At 44.2% G+C, this 24,516-nt stretch overlaps 1 protein-coding gene across 8 annotated transcripts in view; it reads right to left on the bottom strand.

Annotated features, from left to right (window-relative positions):
* Positions 1–24,516, bottom strand: part of KDM2B (lysine demethylase 2B) — a 119,091-nt gene that overhangs the window by 4,749 nt on the left and 89,826 nt on the right. For 7 of the 8 annotated variants that reach the window (XM_061603183.1, XM_061603185.1, XM_061603188.1 and 4 more), the window contains 7 exons: positions 15,104–15,328; positions 9,947–10,090; positions 8,527–8,613; positions 6,422–6,694; positions 2,984–3,022; positions 1,416–2,089; positions 462–625 (listed from right to left, as the gene is read on the bottom strand). In XM_061603183.1, the coding sequence (XP_061459167.1) occupies positions 462–625; positions 1,416–2,089; positions 2,984–3,022; positions 6,422–6,694; positions 8,527–8,613; positions 9,947–10,090; positions 15,104–15,328 (1,606 nt within the window). The remainder of the gene's footprint in view (positions 1–461; positions 626–1,415; positions 2,090–2,983; positions 3,023–6,421; positions 6,695–8,526; positions 8,614–9,946; positions 10,091–15,103; positions 15,329–24,516) is intronic. The other variant, XM_061603184.1, reaches the window with a different exon arrangement.

Genomic DNA, 24,516 nt, shown 5'->3' with positions numbered 1-24,516 from the left:
TTTATTTTGAAGCTGGAGTCAGAGTCGGTACATTTCTTCTGACTCCACAGCCCTGCACACAGCTTCCCAAGTTTCTCAAGAGTTGCACTAAACAGGTAGGCACAAATACAGGCCTGGCAAACCTGCAATTGTGCCCTTGGTTCTCTGCCTCCTGTTCCTGCCCAGGTGTGCCATAAAATTCCTGTGTGGCTTTCGGCTTTCGGCCTGCAGCCACTAATGATCAAAGCAAGGCTTGTGGGCAGGATCCCAGACAGTTGGGATCTGAGGCTGTGAAGCCAATCCCTGGGCCTCAGCGAGCCAGAGTATAAGAGAAAAGATGGCCTTGCTAGCGTTTGCTCAGACCCCTTTCCCACAAAAGGATGCTCCCATTCTCCCCAAGCAGCCCATGCTGCTTCTACCTGCTACCCCTTCTCAGGCCGGCCTGCCCCAGGCGCAGCACGTCGTTGATATTGCAGACCTACCTGGGAGCCTATTGATGAGCCAGCTCAGCTGCTTCTTTGATATGTTTGTCCCGCTGAGATCAAGTGTGACTGGCTGCCTCCTAATAATACCGCTGAGCATGAGAGGAGTGATGGATTTACAATGGCTTAGATCTATTTTGCTCCACAGTCTTTTATCGCAGCACCTAAGCAGGGCAGGGAGAAGGTTTCATAAGAAAGCTGGTCCAGCACTTGGGACAGAAAGACAGACCTAGACAATTTCTTTAAAAGCCTCAAAACCATCAGAAGCCTACAAGGAGCAGCCCCTAGTTTTGTATTCAGAAGAAAGTTTGCAAACAAGCTGGGTAGAAATGTTGCACCAACTATTCCAATTACTGGTGTGGATACGGGTGCCTCAACTTCCTAGCACCAGGGTTCAGAACCTGCGGCCCTCCAGATATTGTTGGACTCCGCCTCTGATCAGCCACAGCCAATATGGGCAACCATTGGGGACAACAGGAAAGGTAGTCCTGCAAGCTCTGAAGGGCCACAGGTTCCCCCATCCCAGACCCAGTGCACACACTCGGTGCACTTCTCCACGGTTGCATGGAGAGTTCTTACTGCTGAGCAGTGTCAAACCTCAGGGCCAAACCCAACATTCAAGAAACCGATTCATACTGGATTTCAGGAAATAAGTGAGCAGGAAATTATTCCCTGGAAGACCCACCCAGATGTCTTCCAATGCCTGTATCAGAGTATATCAGACTCATCTACTAGTAAGCACAGCTCGCCACCTCCTGTTTAATGAAGTCATGAGGTCTAGAACCTTCCTCTTTATTATGAAACAGCCAAGATTTCCTGGATTCTGCAGGTGCAACTGAAATCTTTGCTAGAGTTGTATTTTTCCCAAATGTCATGACCAAGGCAACACTGCTCTCTATAGCTCCTTCTCTTCCTAGCACCAAGACACAAGCACCACCTCCCGGTGCTCCTTACCATCTGTTCCAGGTCTTGCAAACCCTCATGCAAAGACATAGTTCGCTGTGGCTGAGGTAGCTGAAGACAGCCATCCAGACTTCCCTTTGCATCACGTGAGCCGCCCCGTCATCCAGCGGGAGCGAGTCGGGAGGGGGGCTGATGGGGGGTGGCCGGATGACATGGCGTTCCATCTGGATGCACTTGGGGGGCGAGAGGGAAGGAGGAGGCCGCGCAACCGCCTGGGTGCTGCTGCTGCGCAGGCTCGACAAAAGCTGGTGTCGGAGCTCTCGGGGAGTCCCATTCCAGCCCTTGCTGAAGCGGTGAGGCCGTTCAGGGCCCAATGCCCGCTTGGGCTCCTCGTTTTCGCTCTCTGGCTCAGACTTGATGGATTGGTGGTTCTCAATGGCAAGGCTGTTCTCTGTCTTTTGGATCTCCTGGTTGAGCTCCTTGCTGAGCTCCTTGCTGAGCTCCTTGTTGGGAAGACGGGCTTTCCGCCGGATCTTGAGCTTCTTCTTGTCTTGGGACTCGGCTCCCTCTGAGCTGGGCCCCGCCGTGGGGGAACTGGAGCGAGACTGGTCACTCTCCTTGCCTCTGGGAGGTTCCTCCGGGAGGTCCTCCTCAGGCTCCTGCTTGAAACGCCTCAGAGGCTTGACCATGGCAGCTCGGTCATCTGTGGCCTTCCACGATCGCCTCTGGAAAGGGAACGTTTTGGCTCAGTACAAAGACAATAACCAGAGGGGGGAAATAAATCCAATGGTAGATACATCCATCCTACAGGCTAAACCTGCTTTCAAGCGGCCATTTCCTTTCAATAGAAACTGTAGTTTGGGGCAGAAAGCTTGGACCTCTTTTCAGAAAACTGCCTGCACTTCCTGCCAAGAATCCTGGGAATGTTAGTTTGGTACTTATACAGCTTAACCTTTCATTTGTAGTGCAGGTAGAGCTTGAGATTCTTAAGAACCGAAAGCACAGATTCACACAACAGTAAGTATCATGTAAGATGTGATCTGAACAGATGTGGAACAAGGTTACACAACCAATGAATTACATGATGGGTGTCCTGCATCCAAGTCACAAGTTTCTAATTCAGGTTGTTATTTTCCCATAGGCCTGGGAGGTTTTCACAGGGACATAGTAAAACAGCAGCCCACTTTTGGGGTGAGGGAAGAGAAAGGGATGGCCCCTGCTCAATCGACATGAAGAATCCCCTTGCTGGACCAGAGCAAAGACTATCTGGGCCAGCATTCTACAACATCAGCCAGCCAGTCAGAAGCCAGAGCATCTGGAGTTTACAGATATACATGGAAGTTCTGGTTAGCTTGTTTATGGCCAATAGTCACCACTATCCATACCTCTGTTGCATGAATCAGAAATGAATCAAGCATCAGATCCCAGATGCACAGAGAGAACGGCAGACGACACACCAGCTGTGCTTCCCCCCCCCATTTTTTAAAGTTCAGATTCCTAACTTGCTGCTTCCTGAAGGGTTATAGTAAAAGTCATTGGGGAGGTGAACAGTGACAGAAAAAGTAACACAAAATTACACAAATTAATGAAATACAAAATTACACGAATTAATGAAATACCTTTTTCCTGAACAGCTTCTCTTCTTTGCCAAGTTTTAGCTGTGGTCAGAAAGGGATTTCCAGGGAGCAGGGGAGAGAAGAGACTTAGTGTACAGCCAACCTAGTTAACAAAGACGCTCACACAACACAACTCATTAACATTTCCACATGATGACTTTTCAGTGACTAAAGGTTGCAATCCTGCACTTCAATAAGCTGTCTGACCCCCACAGAATCCAAGGGGATTTACGCATGGTGCAGGCCGATCTCCAGTCCAAGGGTTCTACAGTTCACATGTAAAATACATGATTGATTAGGATAATATTTAAAAAATGAAACAGTTGAAAAGGCTGGCTAGTATGACTATTCACATCCGCACAGTGCAAATGGAAGAAGATGGTAATAAAACTGACTATCCACAGGCTTATCAATTGTGAATACAACCTTGTTATTTTAGACACTTATAAATCATGGCTGTGCTGGCTGGATGGGGCTGATGGTAGTCCAAAACATCTGGAAGGCACCAGGTTGGCGAAGCCTGGCCTACAGCTATCCCAGGAGTTTGCAGCCGAAGTGACATCTGAACAGAGGGCTTCCTAGCTCACAAATCTTTACCACTCGGTGGCACCAGCATTAAGTATTTTGAAACAGTTAAAAATTATGTTCACAGGATCGGAAACAGTTGTGAAAGATCCAGGGAAGAGACTCTGCAGAGAGAGAGAGAGGACAGATATCCTCCTCCAGTCAACGACATCTCAGAGTGAGATGCGGAGTGGGGCTTTTTCACCTTACCACACCCAGAGAACACACTGGTAAACCACATGCTCAAAATATACATGAGCTTCCCAGCCTTAAATGTGTGTACTCAGTCGGACTGCGCAGGGCACCTTCAAAGAGGGAAATGGCTACTAAGGAGGAAAGGGAAAGGGAGATTAGGAGAACCAGTCCCAGAAAGCCCACAAGCGCCACCTAGTGGCTGAGAGAGGAAAGGAGGTTTGATTGGGAATGGGTTGTAATCCTAGGAACACAGGAAGCTGTCACGACAGCTTAAGAGGTTTCTTACAGTCAAGTGGTACAGTATATACATTTTGTTAAATAAATAACAGGTCAGTCCATCTAGCTCAATATTGTCTACTCTGACTGGCAGTGCGTCTTCAGAATCTCTTTCCCATCACTTGATCTATTATTATAGGAAAGGGGGTGGAAAAAAGGGGGTGAAATAAGTATTAGTTATAGTGGATTTACACTTCGATCCTAAATATGCCTGCTCAGAAGTAAGTTCCAAGGGAGACTTCCGGGAAGGGTGACTTCGCTTGTGCCTGCTTTTGGGACGGGCTCCCGCCTCAAAAGAAGCTTATTCAGATATAAATCAGTCAGAACATTTTTTTTTTGACTGATGAAATTTCTCCCGGGCAGGGAGAAACGTAGAGATCAACCTCAAAAGCCTGTTTTTGTTGGGAGGACTGGATTTCATTAATTTATGAGATAAGGTCCAGCCAACAATGCCGGACGGACTTCCTAACAAGCTCTATCTGTTTAAGCGATACGTTTATCTTTTCTTTAAAGAGAGAACGGACTAACAGGCAAGCACCCTTCTTTCTATTATTTTTTTTACTTGGTTTAAATTGTTGCAGCAAAAGGAGATTTGTCAGATTGATCGGCTTTGGACAACTTCTGGGTGAGATATAGCTCTTCTCTGTTATTCACGAAATTAACAGCTTATCTCTGTTTCTGTCGCAAAAAGCTGTCCTGGAAGTGCATTCTAAAGATAATAAACAGAAGAGGGATTTCTATTCCTGATTTCTATTCCGAGGAATATTATATTGTCTGGGACTATTCTCTTTTTGGTCTATTTTATTTTGACGAATCTGCTTCTTCACGACGCCACTAACTGTTTTGATTCTGGGAACTAAATTTGTTTTGCATTCTTGAACATAGAGAGATAAGGCAGGTTGCTCTGTTTATACTGTGATGTCATCAAGCCTGGAATATTAACCCAATTGTTGCTGAGATAAGAAGTGGTTCTTCTTTATTTTTGTTTTGCTTTGTTTTCGTGGTTTTAAAAATGGCAATCAAGAAAGTGGCTGAGAATCTGGAAGTAACTATGTTTCAGAAAATAATGGATGAGATTGAGAACGAAACAAACCCTGCGACAGGGTAGTAAGGAGCTGAAAATTGAACTGAGCAAAATGACGCAGGAGCTTAAAGAAATAGGGGATCCTGTGAGAGAGGAGAATGAGATCAGAGATGAGAAAAGAAAAAATAAAGGGAAGATACAAGCCCTGGCGATTGGAACAAATGTGGAATTGGAAAAAGATCTGGAGTTTATGGATTTTAGAAATAAAACCTACTGTTTGGAATTTAACGTTATCTCTGAAGAAATTAATGAAGATATTAGAGATAAAGTTATCAATGGCTTGGATAATCTTCTGGACTGGAATGATGTGACGGAGCTTGATATAGAGAAAATCTATGGAATTAACTGCAGCCATGTGACAATGGAAAAACTCTTAAGAGATGAGCCAGTGCATTTTGTAAAAAAGAAGAACACAGATATGATTTTACAACAGTATTTCAGCAACTTATTCAGAATGGATGGCAAGAAAATATTTGGGATAGAGGAAATTCCCATCAGACTCTTATTATATGACTATGGCTACAACAGCAAGATTATTATGGAATACTGATAATGGAAGATTGGACACTGAAATTACTGGACTTAACAGGACTATTGAAGATGGAAGATGGAACTAATAGGGATAATGGAATAATGGCTATTGAAATTATTGGACCTAACAGATTCTGATGAGATGGATTAATCGAAATGTTTATTTGGACTATGGTTATGACAATAAGATTATTATAATTATTAACGAGATGGATTAATTGACATGTTTATTTGGAGAAAAATTGATAGATATATTTCTTAAAGAATTGAAACCTCTCTTTGACTTTTTGTGGAAAGAATAAAGTAATGTTTATGAGATTTGATGATTAATTAAGATAACTACTGGAGGAAAGTGATTTTATAATATGATTTAAGAGACAGGATTGTTATATATTGTAGACCTATAACTGATTTGATATGTGACAAATGGGAAGTCAACATTTTATTTTTTTTTGTTTAATCATTTTTGTTTTGTTTTGTTTTTTGTCTTTGAATGTTTTATGATTTTGTTTTCTATGTTTTATGAAAATTTGAATAAAAATTATTGTAAAAAAAAAAAAAAGAAGTAAGTTCCAAGGTAAGCACGCATAGGAGTGCAGTGTAATCATGTATGGTTTGTTTTGCCTCTGCACGTTCGTTGGTTCCAAAGTGCCACATCATATCTTACATCGATCTATGTAGGCAGGCTAGGAGCATTTCCCTCTGGCCTCGCTCGTAAGGCCATTTCCCACCTCTACAGCTTTTCTAAAGCGGCAGCTCACTTTCAGCCTTACAGAGGAGAGATCACTCACCCGCTTCCTCATTACAGGCTCCTGAGGCTTCTCAAGTTTCCTTTTCCGACGCAGGTGTACTTCTTCAGACTTCCTCCTCAGAAGAGGGTCGATGGGGGACTTCTTGGGATGCTCATCGGACTTCTTCCGGGGGGACTCCTCGTACTCCACTTTCCGCTTGGCGGCATCCGGGACAACCTCTTTGTTCTCTCGGTTGATCTTCTGTTCTTTCAGCAGAGAGCCGGGGAGGTTTGATGCGTATTTGAACCCTGGTCCGCGCTTTTGCTTGTACGCCAGAGAGACAAAGCACACAAGCAAACTTTATATCTTATGCCTTTTCGTTGTGGCTTATAGGTAGTGATGTAGGTTTTCTGGAAAACTTTGATGCTCTGGAGCAGAGATACCTAATCTGTGGCCTTCCAGAACTTGCTGAACTCTAACTCCCATCAGCCCCAGGAAGCAAGGCCAATGCCCAGGGATTATGGAAGCTGCATAAGCCACATCTGAAAGGCCACAGGATACCCACCCTTGCCCTAAAAGTGATCCAATTTAGCATCTTTGGTTTGCTTGTATTTAGTAAACAAAGATTAGAAAGGTACCCCATCTTAATTTTTGTCCCAACACACCACTGAAATATTTGAGGAGCGGGTTGGAAACTAAAGCACACTTAGTGGGCTTAAATGTTATATTATGTCAACAATTTTCCTGGAATACTTGTAAAAATTTGAAGACAGCAGCTATGGGTTAAGTCACCTGAAAAACATTAATTACAACTTTGAAACAGCCAAGCTTACCAAATACTGTATTTGCAATTGGCATCCTTCCACTGTTACTCATGAACTTATGAAAGTGAAATTTTCTACCTCACATCATGGCTTTGAGGTGGTGGCAGAAATTCAACCCACTGTCTAGAACCAAATTCCTTCCCAAGGGTCTAGTCACGCAATATTTTAGGGTCAGAGGGAAACTTATCGCTCTTTAAAAGAACTCTGTTCAGCAACTAAACATTTCCACAGGAGCCATATTTTGAACTCAGCTGGGGTTGAAGGGTCAGCAACGTTTGGCGCCGGCCACTGGCTCCCTCCTTCGCCAGGTGGCATGCAGGCAAAGGGCTCTTTAGTGCCTTCTCTTCCATGTAAAGAACAAGAGGCTCTAGTGCAGTCTCCCCTTACGCACATCAGCTGCAATTCTGACAGACTCCAGGCCTATTTGTGCACGGGGGGAAAGTACATTACGAGGGCAACATTTCTAAAACCCTACAGGGGGATTTGGGAAGGGTTAAAGACCTCTTCCTTCTCTGTTCTTGACCAGAGGAAAATGAATGGGGCATATTGAATTAGTTCATGGGGGGGGGGGAAGAGCATTTAAAAATATATATTCATTACAGGTAGTTTTATATTAAGTCTCCACAAAAACAAAAGTAAAACTGATACGGAATTGAAACAAAACGTGTGAGCACATGCGGTTTTATATCTCTATTGTACACACACAGTCTAGGCCAGCATTATCTACTCTGACTGGCAGCAGCACTCCAAAGTCTCTGACATAGAAGGGTCTCTCCCATCCTTCCACTGGAGATGATGGAGAACGTGAGCTGTGCTGCAGAGCTATAGCCCCTTCCCCATAGCTAAGAAGACCTACCAGTCCCGACTGCCCAGTCTACAGCAACACTTTTCAAATTAAGTCCTGGGTACCTCGGGGGTTTCTTGCTCAACGATGTCGGGAGCCGCACATTAAGCTGGCCTACCGTTCCCTGAAACATGAAGCCATAGGCTTCACAGCTGCACGAGGCCCACTTGGATCAACAGTGCCGCCTCATACACACCCAAGATCCTCTGCAATGAGCAGGTTTCCATCTGGCAGGTTCACAGGCTCCCTCAACCATCAAAATCAATGTGGAAAGAGCTTGAAGGTAGAACCCTGAAAACACTAGCCCAAAATCCCAAGAAAGATCAAAGCATGTGGCTCCCCACCTGCAACAATTGTTCAGCAGGGAGATGGCACACAGCTTTTCAAGATGACCAACTTTGGGAGCAACCTTGAGAGTGTGTGTGTGTGGGGGAAAGCACCAAGGTTTTAAAAGCCACTCCCTCTGAGCACACGCAATTAATTCCAGTGAAACTCACTTTCCCTGTTTTGCCGGCATGGCTACACTTTGGGCATTCCCAGCAGTTTGGTAGCTCTTCATTGACGACGCCGTCCGATTCCCGCACCTGGGAGAAGAAAGACACAACAGAAAGCTACCAAAATGTACAGGCAAGCAGGGCGTGGCACTTCTGAAAAATGCGGCTCTCCACCAGAGGACTGATGGCTGACAAACATCAGGCGAATTAAGCACATTGCACAGAGTTGATCCTGCTTCATGTAGTCATAAGCACAAGGAAACTTTACCCTCTCCCCAACTGCTGAAAATCTTATTCTGCACCTACTGTTTCTTTCAAGTCTGTTTTACTACCTTAGTTGAAGTTTTTAAGAGAGCCTTGGGAGATGAATTCTGCACCCACGACCAAATCTGGGGATCTTCCTGGAATTTTAAGTCCTGTCTATATGCTCTGTCAAAAGATCTTTACAACAACAAAAGAGGAAGACCTCTCGTACTAACATTATGGAAGAGTTGGACAAGACGACAAGACTAGAAGGGCTGGGCTGGAGAGGCCAGTGGATCCAAGAAATCCTGCGGGGAATTCATTCCTTGTGCCGAACAGATGCCTGAATGATAAATTAATCCACCACCACCACCTTGCAGTGACGTTTCAGGCATTCAGCATGTGGGGGTAATTATAAGCAGCCTAATTACAGGCAGGCAGGCCCAGAATCCTGCCACAAACCTGCCTGCCTGGGTTTGGGCCAGGTAAGCTGCTGACTGCCTCTGCCACCACATGCCATTTTCCGCTTTAATATATGCAGGTATCAAATCCAAGAATCTGCCATTATATACAACAGAGCAGACAATGCCTTTTGAGCAGAAAAGGGAATACAAAGCCCAGCCCAGCCGAGCCCAGGCTCCACAGAACTCCTGAACATAAAAAGAGTCCTGCTGGCTCACAGCAAAAGTCCCTCTAGTCTGGCCCCCGCCATCCCACGGTGGCCCACTACATGTCTCCAGGAAAGACATAAGCAGAGCTTGGAGGAAAGAGCCCTCCACTGGATGTCCCTAGCATCTGATATGCTGCTCTTGAACATGGAAGTTCCATTTCATTATGACGGCTAACGGACCTTTCCTCCACCACCATTCGTCTAATCCCCTTTTAAAGCCATCTAAACCAGAGGCCCTCAACGCAACTTGTGGCAGAGACCAGGCAAGCACTACTTTGGGGTCTTTTGGCTACAGGCACCAAAGAACCTTGGCCTGATCCTGCCTTCATCCACACCTATTGGGCTGCAGTTAGCTTGGCAGATCGTCAGTTGCGTGGGCCTGCAGCAGCCGGGCATACCTGAAAAGGCCTGTCAAACCTGCAACATATATCCCTGTGAAGCAACGGACAGTCTGAGCTAACCTCTGACCCCTCAGAAAGGATTCCCCCCTCAGCTTCCACCAGCCCTTACCTTAAGGCATCCTGGGTGTATGATTTCATTGCAGATGGAACATTCCATCAGCATGAGATTGAACTTGCCCTCCTCCTCTTCCACCGTGTCTTCCTTCCCCGCTTCCCCACACACCAGGCACACAGCTGTGTGGGGCAGCACTGGCTAAACACGCGGACGGACAGACAAAAGAAGAAAGGAGCAGAGATCAGGAAGCAGGCAGCAACATTATCAGCACAGACATCGGCCAAACCACCCCTCCCTCCCTCCCACTTTCTTGAAAAGGCCCACAAGGCCTTACACCCCCTCCAAGGCTTTGCCATAGCATGACACCCAGAGAACCGGGACCGAGGGGGGGGGGACTTCAGCTGGCCTTGGTGGCCAACCAAATGTCCAGTGTCACCAGGATCGTCCTTCCCTGCGAGGGGCAAAGTCTCCTCCCTGATCTCAAACTGTGCCTCTGAGTTAAGATCAGGAAAAACTCTATGCTTGCTGCTAGGGAGTGATATTCTGCCACTGTGAAAACCAGCCCTCACTCCTCCCCCCCTTCCAGCTCAGGGATGGGGTGGGGGCTAGCTTTTGCTCTGTGCTTGCAGGGGCCAGTCAGGCAGAGACAAGCCACACCCCTTGGGGCTGGAGGGTCTTGCTTGACCCGTGTCCAGAGCTCCTCAAAAGGTGGTGTTCTAGAAAGAGTGGCAACATCCCAACTGCATCTACAGTCCAGACCAATGAAAGGGTCCCACTTCACACACGTGCCCTGCCCCTTCCCTCTGCTCTTATCATAGCAACGGATGTGCCGGAAGGCAGGCGAAGGAGAGATCTCAGGAACTGAATCCCAACTGTCTGCAAATAAGAGATCACTCAAGTCCCAGATGGCAGTTTAAATCAAGCCAGAGGAAGGGCTTCTTCACATGTGTCACAGTCAATCTATGGAACTTGTTGCCACAGGATGTTGCGATGGCCAAAAGCATAAGTGGGCTTTTAAACTATATGCGGTCAGCTTGCTGTAAATGTGTTAAATGTGGAACAGACTCCCAAGAAGGGTTTGGAAACTACCATCAGTTCAGAACAGCTGCCATGGAACAGTAGGGCCCCGCTTTTTGGTGTTCCGCTAATACGGCAGTTTTCAATTAGAGTAAGGCCCCACATACAGCGCTCGTTCTGCTTTTATGGTGTTTTTCGGGCGTCGGGTACCATTTTATTGATGGGGTTCCGCTTTTCGGCGGGGGTCTGGAACATAACCCGCTGTATGAGTGGGGCCCTACTGTACTGTGCTCATGGTTAAACGTATTACAGACTTTTAACAACTAGCAATTACACTCTAACTGATCTGTTGGTTGAGAGGAATTTTATGTTCTCTATTTCATCTTCCATTTGTTTGTCCTTTGTAAGCTGTTTTAACTGTTTTTGCAGAAAAGCAGTTGAAAAATAATTCATTGAGAGCTGGTGCAAACCATAGCAGCCAAGAATGTGGTTGCTGATTTGCGAGCCACAAGCTCACACGGTTGCCTTCAGCAAGCTCCTGCCTCTCAGCCTTGGTTCCCCATCTGGAGATACTGGGTCGTAGCCAACTAAGTACTACTCAGAGTAGACCCACTGAAATTAATGAACCCAAGTTAATCATGGCCATCAATTCTAATGGGTCTACTCTGAGTAGGGCTAATACTAACTACCAAGTAAGACTGTCAATGTAGCAACTGTAAAGTTAGTTCAAATCGCTTCTTGTAAGCCCTCTTAACATGCACCATATCTATGCTCAGCTTTACTTTTATTACTGGATGGCACAGAAGTTTTTCGATTGTATTGCTGGCTTACTTTTTTAATATATAAATATCTATGGATTTAGACCAACATGTAGAATGCTTTCTAGACTTGGCCAACGCAAAACAATATAATGACGTGTGCTTCACATCTGTGCATTTACTATGTTTATATCCTGACTTTCCTTCAAGGAGCGCAAGGCTGCACACCTGGTTCTTCCCTGCCATCTCCACACAATGACCCAAGGTCGCCCAGTGAGCTTCATGGCTCAGGGGGATTTGAAACTGGGTGTCACTGGTCCTAATCCCAAAGTCTAACCACTACACCACGCTGGCTCTTTTAATTAAAGGAATCTTAGGCAGTGCATTAAGTAAGTTTTAAATTTGCCTTGAGAACCTGCAAAGCACAGAGAAAAATTTGCATGCTACCAACAGCACTTTTGAAGACAAGCAGCAGGCTCTCTGTGTTTAGATGGTGCACAGGTATGTTACAACAGGCATCCTCTTCAAAGAGGCATTCCTCCTTCTGTGGGGAGGGAGAGAATGCCTCTTTAAAACAACAAAAGTTTTTTTCAAGTATACAACTCAATGACCAACATAATATAGTTTGCTTCCATTTTTTAGGTTTCTGACAACAGAATAGCCACACAAGAAAAGCCTCTTTTAGAATAGTGGCTGCCGTCTGCAATTTTTCTAAATACTTATTTTTCACATTCTGAACTTTTTCTTTTAAAAAAGTTTTGTTTGTAGGGGAAGCCTTTTTAGGCTGCAATCCCATGGTCACTTGCTTGGGAATAACCCCACTGAACTCAACAAGGCATCCTTCTGGGTAGACCCGCACAAGACTGCACTATAAAATTAGTCAAAGGCTTCTAGGAGGAAGGGTGGGATATAAAATAAATAAATAAAACATTAAGTCGGTTAAGAATTCCTAAGATTCAGGGGTCTGTCCATTGCCAAGTTTTGCACAAGAACATCAGTTTCTGCTTTTAATTTTTGGTGTGTCCCACATCCCTGCCCAGCAACTCAGGTGCTAAATGTCTACTTAATCTTAATTAAGAAATTCCCCGTGCACCAAGGAGACACAAAAGGGCTGCTGCAATCTGGTACAAGATGGGGGAGAAAAAGAAACACACGCCCTGGGAAGGTGCTGTCGCTGGAACAGTAATCTTTATCATCATTATCAAGAAAGGGATTCTAAATCACCTCTTTTCTCTAAGCCTGTTCCAGAGCACAGAGAACGGAGTTCAGCAAAGCATCTGTTTGCAGAAGGCAATTCACAGGAGTGAAATGCTGCATCAGATAACAGAATGCTTGCTAGAGAGACTGGTAGCTTGAAAAGACTGGATTATTTAGGAAGAAAAGAAAACAAAGATAAGGTTCAGTTACACAACACTGATGACGTTGCATTTAAAAAGTGATCCTGGCAAGATCCACCTGGACTCTCTTCTGGGCAAGTATTTTTGAAATGAATGGGGATCTCTACTCGCCAAGGCCCAGGCGCTCTTCCCAGAAAGATTGTGCCCTTTTGCAGGGCTGGGGAACCGGGTGCCCTCCCCACAGTACTCAGCTCCAACTCCCAGCAGCCCCAGCCAGCATGGCCACTGCTCAGGGATGCTGGGAGGGACAGTCCAGCAACATCTGGAGGGCCACAGGTTCTCCACTCCTGATCGACACCAATACATGCTGTAAACATTTAGGCTTGCAGCGCTGTAACGTAGAAACTTGCTCATTAGCACAAGGTTTTAAACTTTTGCAACACAACTAGTTTCTGTAAACCACCTAGAGAGCTTCGGCTATGGGATGGTATATAAGTACAATAAATAAATAAATAAACTCCCCCTGCTCCTCTACAAAATCCGTTCGGACGGTTCGCACAACGTTCTGGATCAGATTCAGGGAGGGGCATATGGTGGGGAGGAGGAGGGGAAGTTCTGCTGCACCAACCTAAATCCTTGTGCTAATGGAACAAGTGCGCTGGATACCAACCTTAGAGCCATTTTTTCATCAAAGCACGTAAAGCATATTCAGAGAGTAAGAGAGACACGGCCTGCAATGGTGAGATAGAATGAAGTGCTGATTCTCTCCACTACAAAAAAAGCTGGCCACAAACCCTAAGAATTTTCAAGCTAGAGGAGCCCAACCTGCTGCCTATTTGCATTTCCTGCAACGCGTAGCCAAATACCTTTGGGGATTTACAAGGAGAACAAGAAGGCAATGCCCTCCCCTGCTCTTCGGCCTCTGCATCCCATCTTCAGCAGTATCCTGGCCCTGAACACAGAGGGTCCCGTTTCAGCAATCACAGGCCTATCCCTTATCAGTGTACTTTTTTTTTAAGCGACAGGAGCTATTTGTTACCTAGCATAAAGATATTGCCCATTCGAAATCTAAAAGGTGGCACACAACATTATCATAGAGTAGAACTTCAGTATGATTTAGTTGGGTATCACCCAGATACTTTATAGAACGTTAGGTGCAACCTCTCTCTCTTTTAATTGCTCTCACAGTAAGCAGGGGAGACTAGTGCTATTGTGCTAGTTTTATGGAGGGGCAACGGAGGACAAGTGCATCTAGAGAGAATTGGGAATTTGCACCCAGGTATTAAGCCACTGTATCAGAGCACATTTAAGGGGGAGGGCTGTAGCTCAGTAGCACAGCGCCTGCTTTGCATGCAGAAGGTCCCAGGTTCAGTCCCTGGCATCTCCAGCTAGTTCTGGGAACGTCCTGTCTTGAAACCCTGGAGAGCCATTGCCAGTCAGTGTGGACAATACTAAGCTAGATGGACCAATGAACAATCTGACTCGGTACAAAGCAGCTTCCTAAGCCCTGATGCCTTGTAATCCATTAGTAGCTCGCTGTCTTCTCCACCGATGAAATCCAAGTTCTACAACAGAACCCTCTGTGCTAAGTCAGACACGTCATGGAAGCAGAATGACCGTTCTTTCTGTACGATAGGCTCAAGCAGAAAGTGTGCAGGCCAGAGGAAACAGTTTCCTTTAAGTGGGTTTGGGGATGTGTGTCAGAGATTGGACCCACCCAATGGAGAGGTGTCCATGAGCTTACCACAGCTGTGACAGTAAGCCCACAAAACTTGCTAAAGAGGATGGAATCACAGGTCAACGGCCAAGTGCCATTATGCAAGCAGAAGGCCCCAAATATCTCTAATAAAAAAAAAAAAGAGGGAACCCTCAAATGCAGCTGGCAAGTCAGAGTGGACACGGTCTCAATGGGCCAAAGGTATGCCTTAGTATAAAGGCAGCTTTGTATGTTCCCATATACTAGTCCACAAGTGTTTGTGCTAGCCTGTCTCCTAGATTCATTTTGGTCTATGACCACCACCTTTTCCAAAACATTCCTCTGGCTAGTCGCCTAGAGGAGATTCCGCTCACCACGCAAGACGACCAGGCAACAGGCTTACCGCAATGCACTGCCTCATAATGCATGACTGCTTCATCCTGCCGGGCCCACCAAACTTCTTCATGTCCTTGCAGAAGTGACACTCGCCACACTCTGTGCGCAGGCAAGCCTCGCACTTGCGACATCGCGTCCTCCGTCGCCGCGCTCCTGCTGTTGTCCGATTTGCTGCAAGTTTCACAGCAGAGGCGGGGCCCAATTTCCCTTTGGGCCTCCCAACTGCCCGATTCTGGGAAAGACAAGCAACAGCCACATTTTTACAACCCTTTTATAATGTTCACAGGGTTTCCCATGCATTATTTTGCAATCCTTACAACAACCTTTTGGGTGGAAGTAGTAGTAGTAACAGTAATAACAACAAGCCCCATCTTGCAGATGGAGGAGGAGAAGCCAAAAGGACTTGGCTTGCTTAAGGCCAGGCACCAGCACAAGGCACTGTTGGCCATTTGCTGGGGTCGTAACACCCTGGCAGGGCCCACTAACAGGGCTGTGGAGTTGGAGTCGGAAGCAATTTTGGGTGGAGTTGGAAGAAATGTTCCGACTCCAGCTTCAAAATAAATTTTGATTGACAATTTTTTAAAAATATAAATTCAAAATGTCAAAGAAGCTTCCCATGAAGTCAGCTGTAGTTTAGCATTTCATCGTAACTCAAGATGGAAAACATTTTGTGTGTCAGTGTATGACACAGGACCCAGATGAAGACAAATGCTGTGATGCCAAGATCAGCACATATTCAGGCAGCGATAAAAACGCTCCTATGAGAGCTTCCAATTTAAAAAGACATTTACAGCCCTTTCCAGGGCTGTGGAGTTGGAAGCAATTTTGGGTGGAGTCGGAGTTGGACAGTAGAAAAATAGAGGAGTCGGAGTCGAAGGTTTGGCGTACCGACTCCACAGCCCTGCCCACTAGTATTGCTCATCCATTCAATCAGAATTTGGGCCCGATTTTGGCATGGAAACTGCCTCGATCATCCTGTATCATGACTTTTTTTTGGGAGAAAAGGCTCAGCGGCTTTCAGTACCATCCACCATGGTATCCTTTGGGTGTGGCTATGTGAGCTGGAGGTGGGCCGTACCATTTTGTGGCGGTTCCAGTCCCACTTGGATGGCCATTCACAGAAGGTGGTATTTAGGGAGTGTTGTTTGGTCCCATGAAGCCTCCAACATGGATCCCACAGGAGTAAATTTTTATCTCTAATGTTATTTAACGTCAACATGAAACCACTGAGTAGGGTAATCCAGAGTTTTGGAGTGCACTGTCAACAATATGCTGGTGTAATGCAGTTCTGTTTCTTCTTTGCACCTGTAGGTGTGTTAATGGATGTGCATGGACTGAATGAACTGGATGAGAGCAATAAACTGAAGCTTCATCTAGTAAGCCTGAGGCGGTATGAGTGGGTGGCTCCCTAGACCAGATGAGTGGGGTTCAGCTTGTTCTGCCTGATGTGCAGCTTGGGAGTACTTCCAGATTTATTTATTTATTTATTTCATTAACCTTATAGACCGCCCCATAGCCGAAGCTCTCTGGGCGGTTCACAAGAACAAGAAAACATCAAAAATAGAATAAACATGTAACAATATAAAACACATTAAAATTTAAAATGTTAAAAAGATTAAAACAATGTCAGCGCATACTAAACATATTAAAATCCATTACTGTCGCTTGAGGTATGAGTGTCCTCAGTGGCACAAAGTGCCTTATATCAGCTTTGGCTGGTGGCCCAGCTGCAACCCTAACCTCTCTTGTCTAAACTCTGGTTAGATTACTACAACACATTATACCTGGGCCTGCCTTTCAGGACTGCTTAGAAACTGCGATCTGAGCAAATGCCACCAATTCTTACACAACTGCAGTGGCTATCAATTCGTTTCCATGCTCAATTCAACATGCTGGTTTTGACCTACAAAGCCTTAATACCTCAAGGACCAACACTTCTCATATGAACCTATCCAGACCCTACATCTGTCGGACGCCCTGCTCTGGGTGGCAACATGAACACTTGCCACCTCAGTAGTGGCTCCCTGTTTGTTGAGTGGTCTCCCCAGGGAAGCATGCCTGGCACCATCACTGCTTGCTTCTAGGTGCCTGGCATATTTCTAAAATGCATTTCTATTTTCCCAGGCCTTCAATTATTAATTGAGAGACTAGAGAGTGATGGTGTTTTTTGGTCTTTTTAGTGCTCATCTTTAGTGGAGTGGGTGGGATTAAGCTCACATTAAACATCCCATCGTTCATGATTCTACACTGCCTTTATTTATTGCACGCTTATCCAACCTTTTCTTAAAAGTTCTCAGAACAGCCTACATCTTTCCCAGCCCCTTGTATTGTCACCATATCCCTGTGAGGTAGGTTAGGTGGTGAGAGTCTCATCAGTCTAAGTGCCCAGACACCTTCTTGGGTAGTTGGGATCTGAACCTGGGCCTCCCTAGTCCACATCTGACACTCCACCCTGGGGGTTCCCAAAGTGAGGTCTGTGGACCACCACTGACCGCAAACGTCTTTTAGGTGGCCTGCTGCGTGTCTGTGGTTTTGTGGTTGAAAATGGGAGATTGCACATCCATCACATGAAAAATCTTGATTTTTAATTCCATTTTTATTGCTTCTTTTGTTTCTTGTATTTTATTCTATGGAATTCAAAATGAAACACAATATATAAGAATAAATAAAGAATCATACAGCATTATAGTCAGCGGGGATTTTTCACATTCCGCAATGTTAAATGGAAAATGCCCCCCATGCCATTCTGATGCTTCCCATAAGCTCATTTCAAACCAAAACCTTACAAAACTTATAGTTCTGAACTCAGAAACGCTTGCTTAACAACCCTGTCAATTTTCATGGCGATACACAAAACAGAGAGAATCGAGAGTTCAAAGTCTAAAAAGAGAGAAAAAAACTCAGAGCCCTTTTGGACTTTTTTCTGCGAGTTCTCATAATCTGTTGAAATTCATTAAAAATCAGCCATGTTCACAGAGTACCTGTAATCCTAATACTGACCTTGCCCCATACTCTGACCTTCATCTGCTGCAGTTTAAAAGTTAAAAAAATGCCTGGTTGATTTTTAATTAATTTAAGAAATTTTGGCTGGAAGCCTATTATAACGCGGGGCATGCTCAGTAAGGACCAACTGTCAGAGTTCTAAAAGCCTCACAGCTGCTGGGCTTGGCTAATAAGAGGGCCACACCCACACCAGACGTGATTTCACTTGAGACAGTCATGGCTTCCCTCAAAGAATCCTGGGAAGTGTAGTTTGTGAAGGGTGCTGAGAGGAGACTCCTATTCCCCTGAGAGAATGGTTTAACAGTCAGCCACTCTGATTAAAGGTCTGTGAGAGGAACAGGGCATCTCCTAGCAACTATCAGCACCCTTCACTAACTACACTTCCCAGGATTCTTTGAGAGAAGCCATGATTGGCTTTGAGCCATGGCTTTGAGAGAAGCCATGATAAATTCTTTTAAATTGTTTTTAACATATGTGTTTTTAAATTTGTATATTTGTTTTTAATGTTTTTAGTTATTGTAAACTGCCCAGAGAGCTTCGGCTATGGGGCGGTATATAAATACACTAAATAAATAGATAAATAAATAATGATTGTCCAAAGTGTAATAGAGGCCTGGTGTGGATGTGGCCAGGGACAGCTTTGTTTTAAATTTGGGTGGGAGGTAGGCTTGCCAGGTTCGGGGCTTGAGACTGATCCTGTATCTTTAGGAGAAGAGAAAGTCAGCCAAGTGCAGGTGTACTTGCAACAATGTAATGGGAAAAACCACAAGGTAGAATTCTCCCTTCCCCCTGCCCAACTGTGAAAGATACAGAAGACGTTTTGGTTGGCAGGCCCAGCCTGGTCAGTTTTACCTATCCTAATCATGATTGCATAGGAGTATATCCAATTCAACTCAATAATCATACAAATGATCGGACCTGCCTTTTCCCTCCTTCCCCTTTCCTCTCCCTTTCTCCTCCCCCTTCCTTCTTCCGCCTTCCCTGCCCACTCCAGCCCTCCATCCCTCCCCCCCAGTCAGTTTTACCTATCCTAAGCATGATTGCACGGGAGTAAATCCCACTGAAAATAAACATGCAAACGACCACATCTGTCCTCCTTCTCCCCTCCCCCTCCTGCCTGCTCCCATCCCAGTCCTCCCCTCTGCCTTTCCACCCCTCCCTTCTCCCCCTCCTCCCTTCCCCATCCCCTGTGGTCAGTTTCACGTATCCTAAGCATGATTGGCTGGTGTGTGTGTGTAAATCCCACTTAACTCAATAAGCATGCAAATGATCAATCCATTCTCAGCAAACTTGCACAGGATCCCATTTCTTACCTCCCGGATTAAAAAGCAGGGAAATTCACTAATAGGCAAAAAAAAAAAATTAAGAATGTACCTAGCCCACAGATATTTCTACCAAACTTTAAAAAGCAGGGAAATTGGGCAGCTATAGTGAATGCACCAGGGGAGCAGGAGACCTGACCTCCTCTCTGAGATATTGGACTGCCCTACAAAGTTGTCAAAATGCAAACACAATTTGGGTTGGTCTTTCACAGTCCAATCCACTTGCTGTGTAGCTTGGAAGAATTTGGTAACATGTGCCTCTGAGCATATGGTGAGTGGTGGCAACACCTGTAATCAGCCCAAATAATAGAAAGAAGATATGTCCTGTGCTGATCTTGTTTTAGCCGGGAGGAAGCAACATTATTAAGACAGCTGATATAGTTCAGATGGTCACTTTAAATATGTCTGATTTACTTTGCAATTTTAGTGAAGTTTTCTATAGGAAATCATTTTCTTTTGCTTTTGTTTCTATGAATATGTGAAGTACAGCAACACTTTGCAAAATTTATAGTAAAACAACTCCAAACATAATTGTGGAATAATGGCACTGACTTCTGCAAAATAGTCTCCAGTGGACCTCAGAAGTTCTCAATTTGCACAAGATAAAACAGTGGGAGGTGAAATATATTCTAGCAAAATTCTAGGTGTGCTCTATGTTTTTAATTGATCGTGAACACCTTGCCTTAAATAAAGTGGTTTAAACATAGCAGGCTGAAAACATGCATCCTCTTTTTTCCAACAACTAGAGCCATTACTAAAGTAGCAGCATATTGTAATCAGTCTGACTTTACATTAAACTGCAGTTTCAGGTCCAACTGTTAATGCACCCAAAATAGAAATAGACCATAACCTCCAGTTTGAAACAAAAAAGGCTATCTTCACCATCATATGACATTGACCAATAAAAAGGCTTTGAAATTAATAAAAATAAATTTGACACAGATTTCTAGGATGAATAATGAGGGAAATAAAATTTTCTAGTTTAGATTCTCTGTAGAAACATTTATCTTTTATGTACACCGCCCAGAGAGCCTTTTTGGCTTAGGGCGGTATATAAATAAAATAAAATAAATAAATAAATAAAGAAGCAAAGTAAGAAGAACACCAACAAACATACAAAAATATAATTCTCCATCTTTGGAGATGGCAGTGTTGCCACAACTCACCATATGCTCAGAGGCACATGTTACCAAATTCTTCCAAGCTACACAGCAAGTGGATTGGACTGTGAAAGACCAACCCAAATTGTGTTTGCATTTTGACAACTTTGCAGGGCAGTCCAATATCTCAGAGAGGAGGTCAGGTCTCCTGCTCCCCTGGTGCATTCACTATAGCTGCCCAATTTCCCTGCTTTTTGAAGTTTAGTAGAAATATCTGTGGGCTATAGGTACATTCTTAAACCGCAAGGTTTTTTGCCTATTAGTGAATCTAGTCTAGCACAGTGCACTACAATCGCTACAATGGGCAGAAAAATCATTAAGTGATCTACCAAGACCCTCAGCAATTTCCAAGTGGTCCGTGGGGGAAAAAGTGGGTGGTGGGTGACCACCAGGCTCCTTCTGGGACAAAGGGTGGGATATAAATGTCATAGATAATAATAATAATAATACATCATGCATTCAGAGACTCAATTTCCAGAAGGAAAAGCCATGTTAAGTCTGGTGCAGCAAAAGCGAAGACTATTGAGACACCTTAAAGATTAACATTTATTACGGTTCAGTTCAGTTTATTATTACTGCTTGGGCCAAAGGCCATTGCAGATGCAAACAGAAGGATTAAAAGAATTAAAACATAGACCTATTTACAATAGACATAACATATAGGTAAACGAGGTTCTTCAAAACAATTTTCTATTCATTACAGCTTAAGCTTTTGTAGACTAGAGTCCATTTCATCAGATTCATGAAGAATAGTCCTCAGTTGACAGGCATTAGAAAAAAATGTGTTAAGTTGCAGTTAAATGGCAATGGAATGCAAGTAGTATGGTCTGAGACAACATGATTATAGTCAAATGTATGCAAAATAAGAGCAATGACCTTTCACAATAGCAGTAATGGGCAATAGCCTAATCATTTTATAATTGCGGAGTAAATTAGCACCTGTAGAGGAACAGAAAACCAGTCTCTATTCAGACCCCAATGAATAGAATTTAACTGCTTGATCAAATGTAATTCAGCAGTTTTCTACTGGAGTTCCCCTTTACAGCCATCTTAAGGTCAGCAGGTTACTGATCTTAAAAGCATCACCAATTACTGCTTTTGGGAAGGGTCACCTGCTTATTTTGCATATGTTTAGCTCAGATAAATTGCCAGACCATCATTGGCAACAGACTGCAAAGAGTAACTTCAGCTTCCACATTTTTCCACAATGCCAACTGAGGATTATTGTTTAGAGATTTGAACTTCTATTCATTACGTTTATATCCCACCTTTCAAGGCAGTACACATTCATTCATTTCATCCAAAGAGCTCAAAGTGGAGCACATAGTTCTTCCCCTCCACATTTTCTTTTCACAACAACCCTGTGAGGTAGGTTAGGCTCAGAGACTATAACTAGCCCAAGCTTTATGACTGAGCTGGGATTTGAACCCTGGTCTCCCACAGGACCCAGTACAACACTCTAACCACTTTACCACACTACCTCAATATCCTGCAATTCAAGACACACTTACTTGGGAGTAAGCCCCATTGAACACAGAGGGATTTAATTTTGAGTAAACATGCACAGAATTGTACTTTTAAGTACATGACATAAAATGAACCATGAAAATAAAAATTGCTACAAGTTTCATTTTACATTTTATTAAGTGAAAGGATGTTCCTCTTTCAGTAAAGCTCCAGGCAGTTATTTTAAAAAAGCTAGTCATCATCGTTACAGAAGCAAAGTAACTACCACATATCATTGGCCCAGGGAACAGCATCAGGGCAGAGACACAGAGTCAGGGGAAAAACGAAAATTTAAAAGCAATACATAATGCAGTCTAAGATCAGCCTTGGAGTGGGCCTTTCCCACATTACACAGTAGCTGACTTAAGATTGCTACCAACAATACACTTGACAAGGCCCTGCAGCAAATCAGAAGGGCAATGACCATCACTCAGTGTCAAAGCAGATGCCTTGCATGCACAAGATGCCAGGTTCAATCGCCACCATCGCGAGGCATGGCTGGGAAAGACCCCCCTGGAGAACCAGTCTCTGTAGACTGTATCAAGTTAGATAGGCCAATGCCCTGACACAATAATGCAGATTTAGAGTTGCAAATACAGATTTGTCTTCACTTCACGCTTTGAAATCTAGATGTGAAAATGCAATGCCTGAATTAGCTGTATACTGAGGTTATAGCTCACTCAGCAACCTAGTGAGCCAGTCCAATGTTGTATCACATCAATCACAAGGGGCACCATAGCTCAGCCAATCACACAGTGGACTAGCTGCAGCAGTCACAGAACTGAAGCATTTCTCTTATGCTTAAAAGTGGGCACTTTTGTGTGCACACAAAAAATCCATGTGTTGCTTTCAGATTTCTTAAGCAGGTCTATAGTGGTGCAGAATAAACCACTTAAACACACACTCTGGGTTATTTACTGATGAGTTCATGGCTCCTCCTGGGAGGAAGGTCAGGATATAATCATCATCATCATCTGATGCATACATCCCTCTCTCATGACCACCTGAAGCAACCATTTTCAGAACTTCTTTTGCTATTAAAAGGAACTGTTTAAAAAGAAGCCATGGTGTGAGGCAAGACTTTGCAACTGAACCCATTTTTGCAGATAACTCAAGTCCCTCCAGGGCTCTTTCAAGAGAAGTTATGCAATTTCACACAATATTATAAGCAGCTTAAATATTCAAAAAATTGATGAAAGGAGGAAAGTCTTCTCCTCAACTTATTAAGACCTTGTCAACAGTTACAGGTTGAGAAGAGGGCCTAATCTTCTGTGTTGCTAAAAATCACACAATGCTATCATTCACTTCCAGTTTTAGCCAGCAATTAATACATGCATCCTGCCTGCCAGCATTCTTCAGTGGGGACCTAGAACTGGTACCCGCTCAGTGGTTAGCAGCGACAGGGTCTACATGGTGGTGGCTTCTCATTCCTGAGCCTCCCTCCTCACACCCATTCACCTGGCACCTACCTTGATGGTGCTTAGGTGCCAAGTAAAATCTTGTTGATTACCTGGGCATTTGGCAGCTATTTGTTTAAGTGACTGATTAAATTATTTATGCGGCCATTTTAATTTGTTCTTTTTTATTTTAGCACTGAACTTCTACATAATCACATATATTAAAATGCGTGATAAGCCACATTGAGAACTGTTGTTAGTAGGGCAAGGTAAATAAATACTGAGCAAATAAGAATTTTACAAAGCCAACTGCTATTAGTCTGCAATATACAACAGCAAGTCATTTGGCAATTTAAAAAGATGACATTTACAAGGATGTGAGTTTTTGTGGACCTGAGTACATGTTACAGCAGGTTTATTTGGAAGCAAATCCCCAAGATAAGCATACAACAAATTACAGTCTTACTTCTGAGAAATCATGCATAGGATCAAGCTGTAACTCTCTCCTTGCTTATGTCCAAGGAGATAGGCTGCAATCCTTGCCCAAAAGCTCACTGAAATCAGCGCATCTTGCTTATGAGTAAACATGGATTAAGGCAGTAAGTCACACTGTGGTCAGCCTTATCCAATCCAATGCACATTTAACCAACCCTACTATGTTCAATGAGTCTTGTTGCCTGGACTACACCCTCGATAGGATGGTGCCCGATTCAGAGAGGCCTGTAGCCCGCAAAACGTTCATGCCACGAGCTGCTGTTTTGTTTTGTTTTCTAAATTGAAGAGCAAGCCCAGCATTTTGATAGGATTAGTCCCAGAGTTGACGAAAACCCAAGTATATGAAGAAGCTCAGATCCATCCACCCTCCTAACAGCCTCAGTTCCTTTCTATAAAGCAGCGCTGGGGATGAACCTTCCCACCACCACTCGAGGAAGCCACTGATTTGCAACAGATTGGACAGAATGTCAATTTCAAAGCCATACAAATGGTTGGGGGGCAGGTGGGAGAGATTTACACCACTCTTTGACTTCTTTC

Source organism: Rhineura floridana, chromosome 19 (genome assembly GCF_030035675.1).
Source record: "Rhineura floridana isolate rRhiFlo1 chromosome 19, rRhiFlo1.hap2, whole genome shotgun sequence".
In the NCBI taxonomy this organism is placed as follows: domain Eukaryota; kingdom Metazoa; phylum Chordata; class Lepidosauria; order Squamata; family Rhineuridae; genus Rhineura; species Rhineura floridana.
Note: the sequence above shows the minus strand (reverse complement) of the source record. Positions and strands in the feature narration are given on the sequence as shown.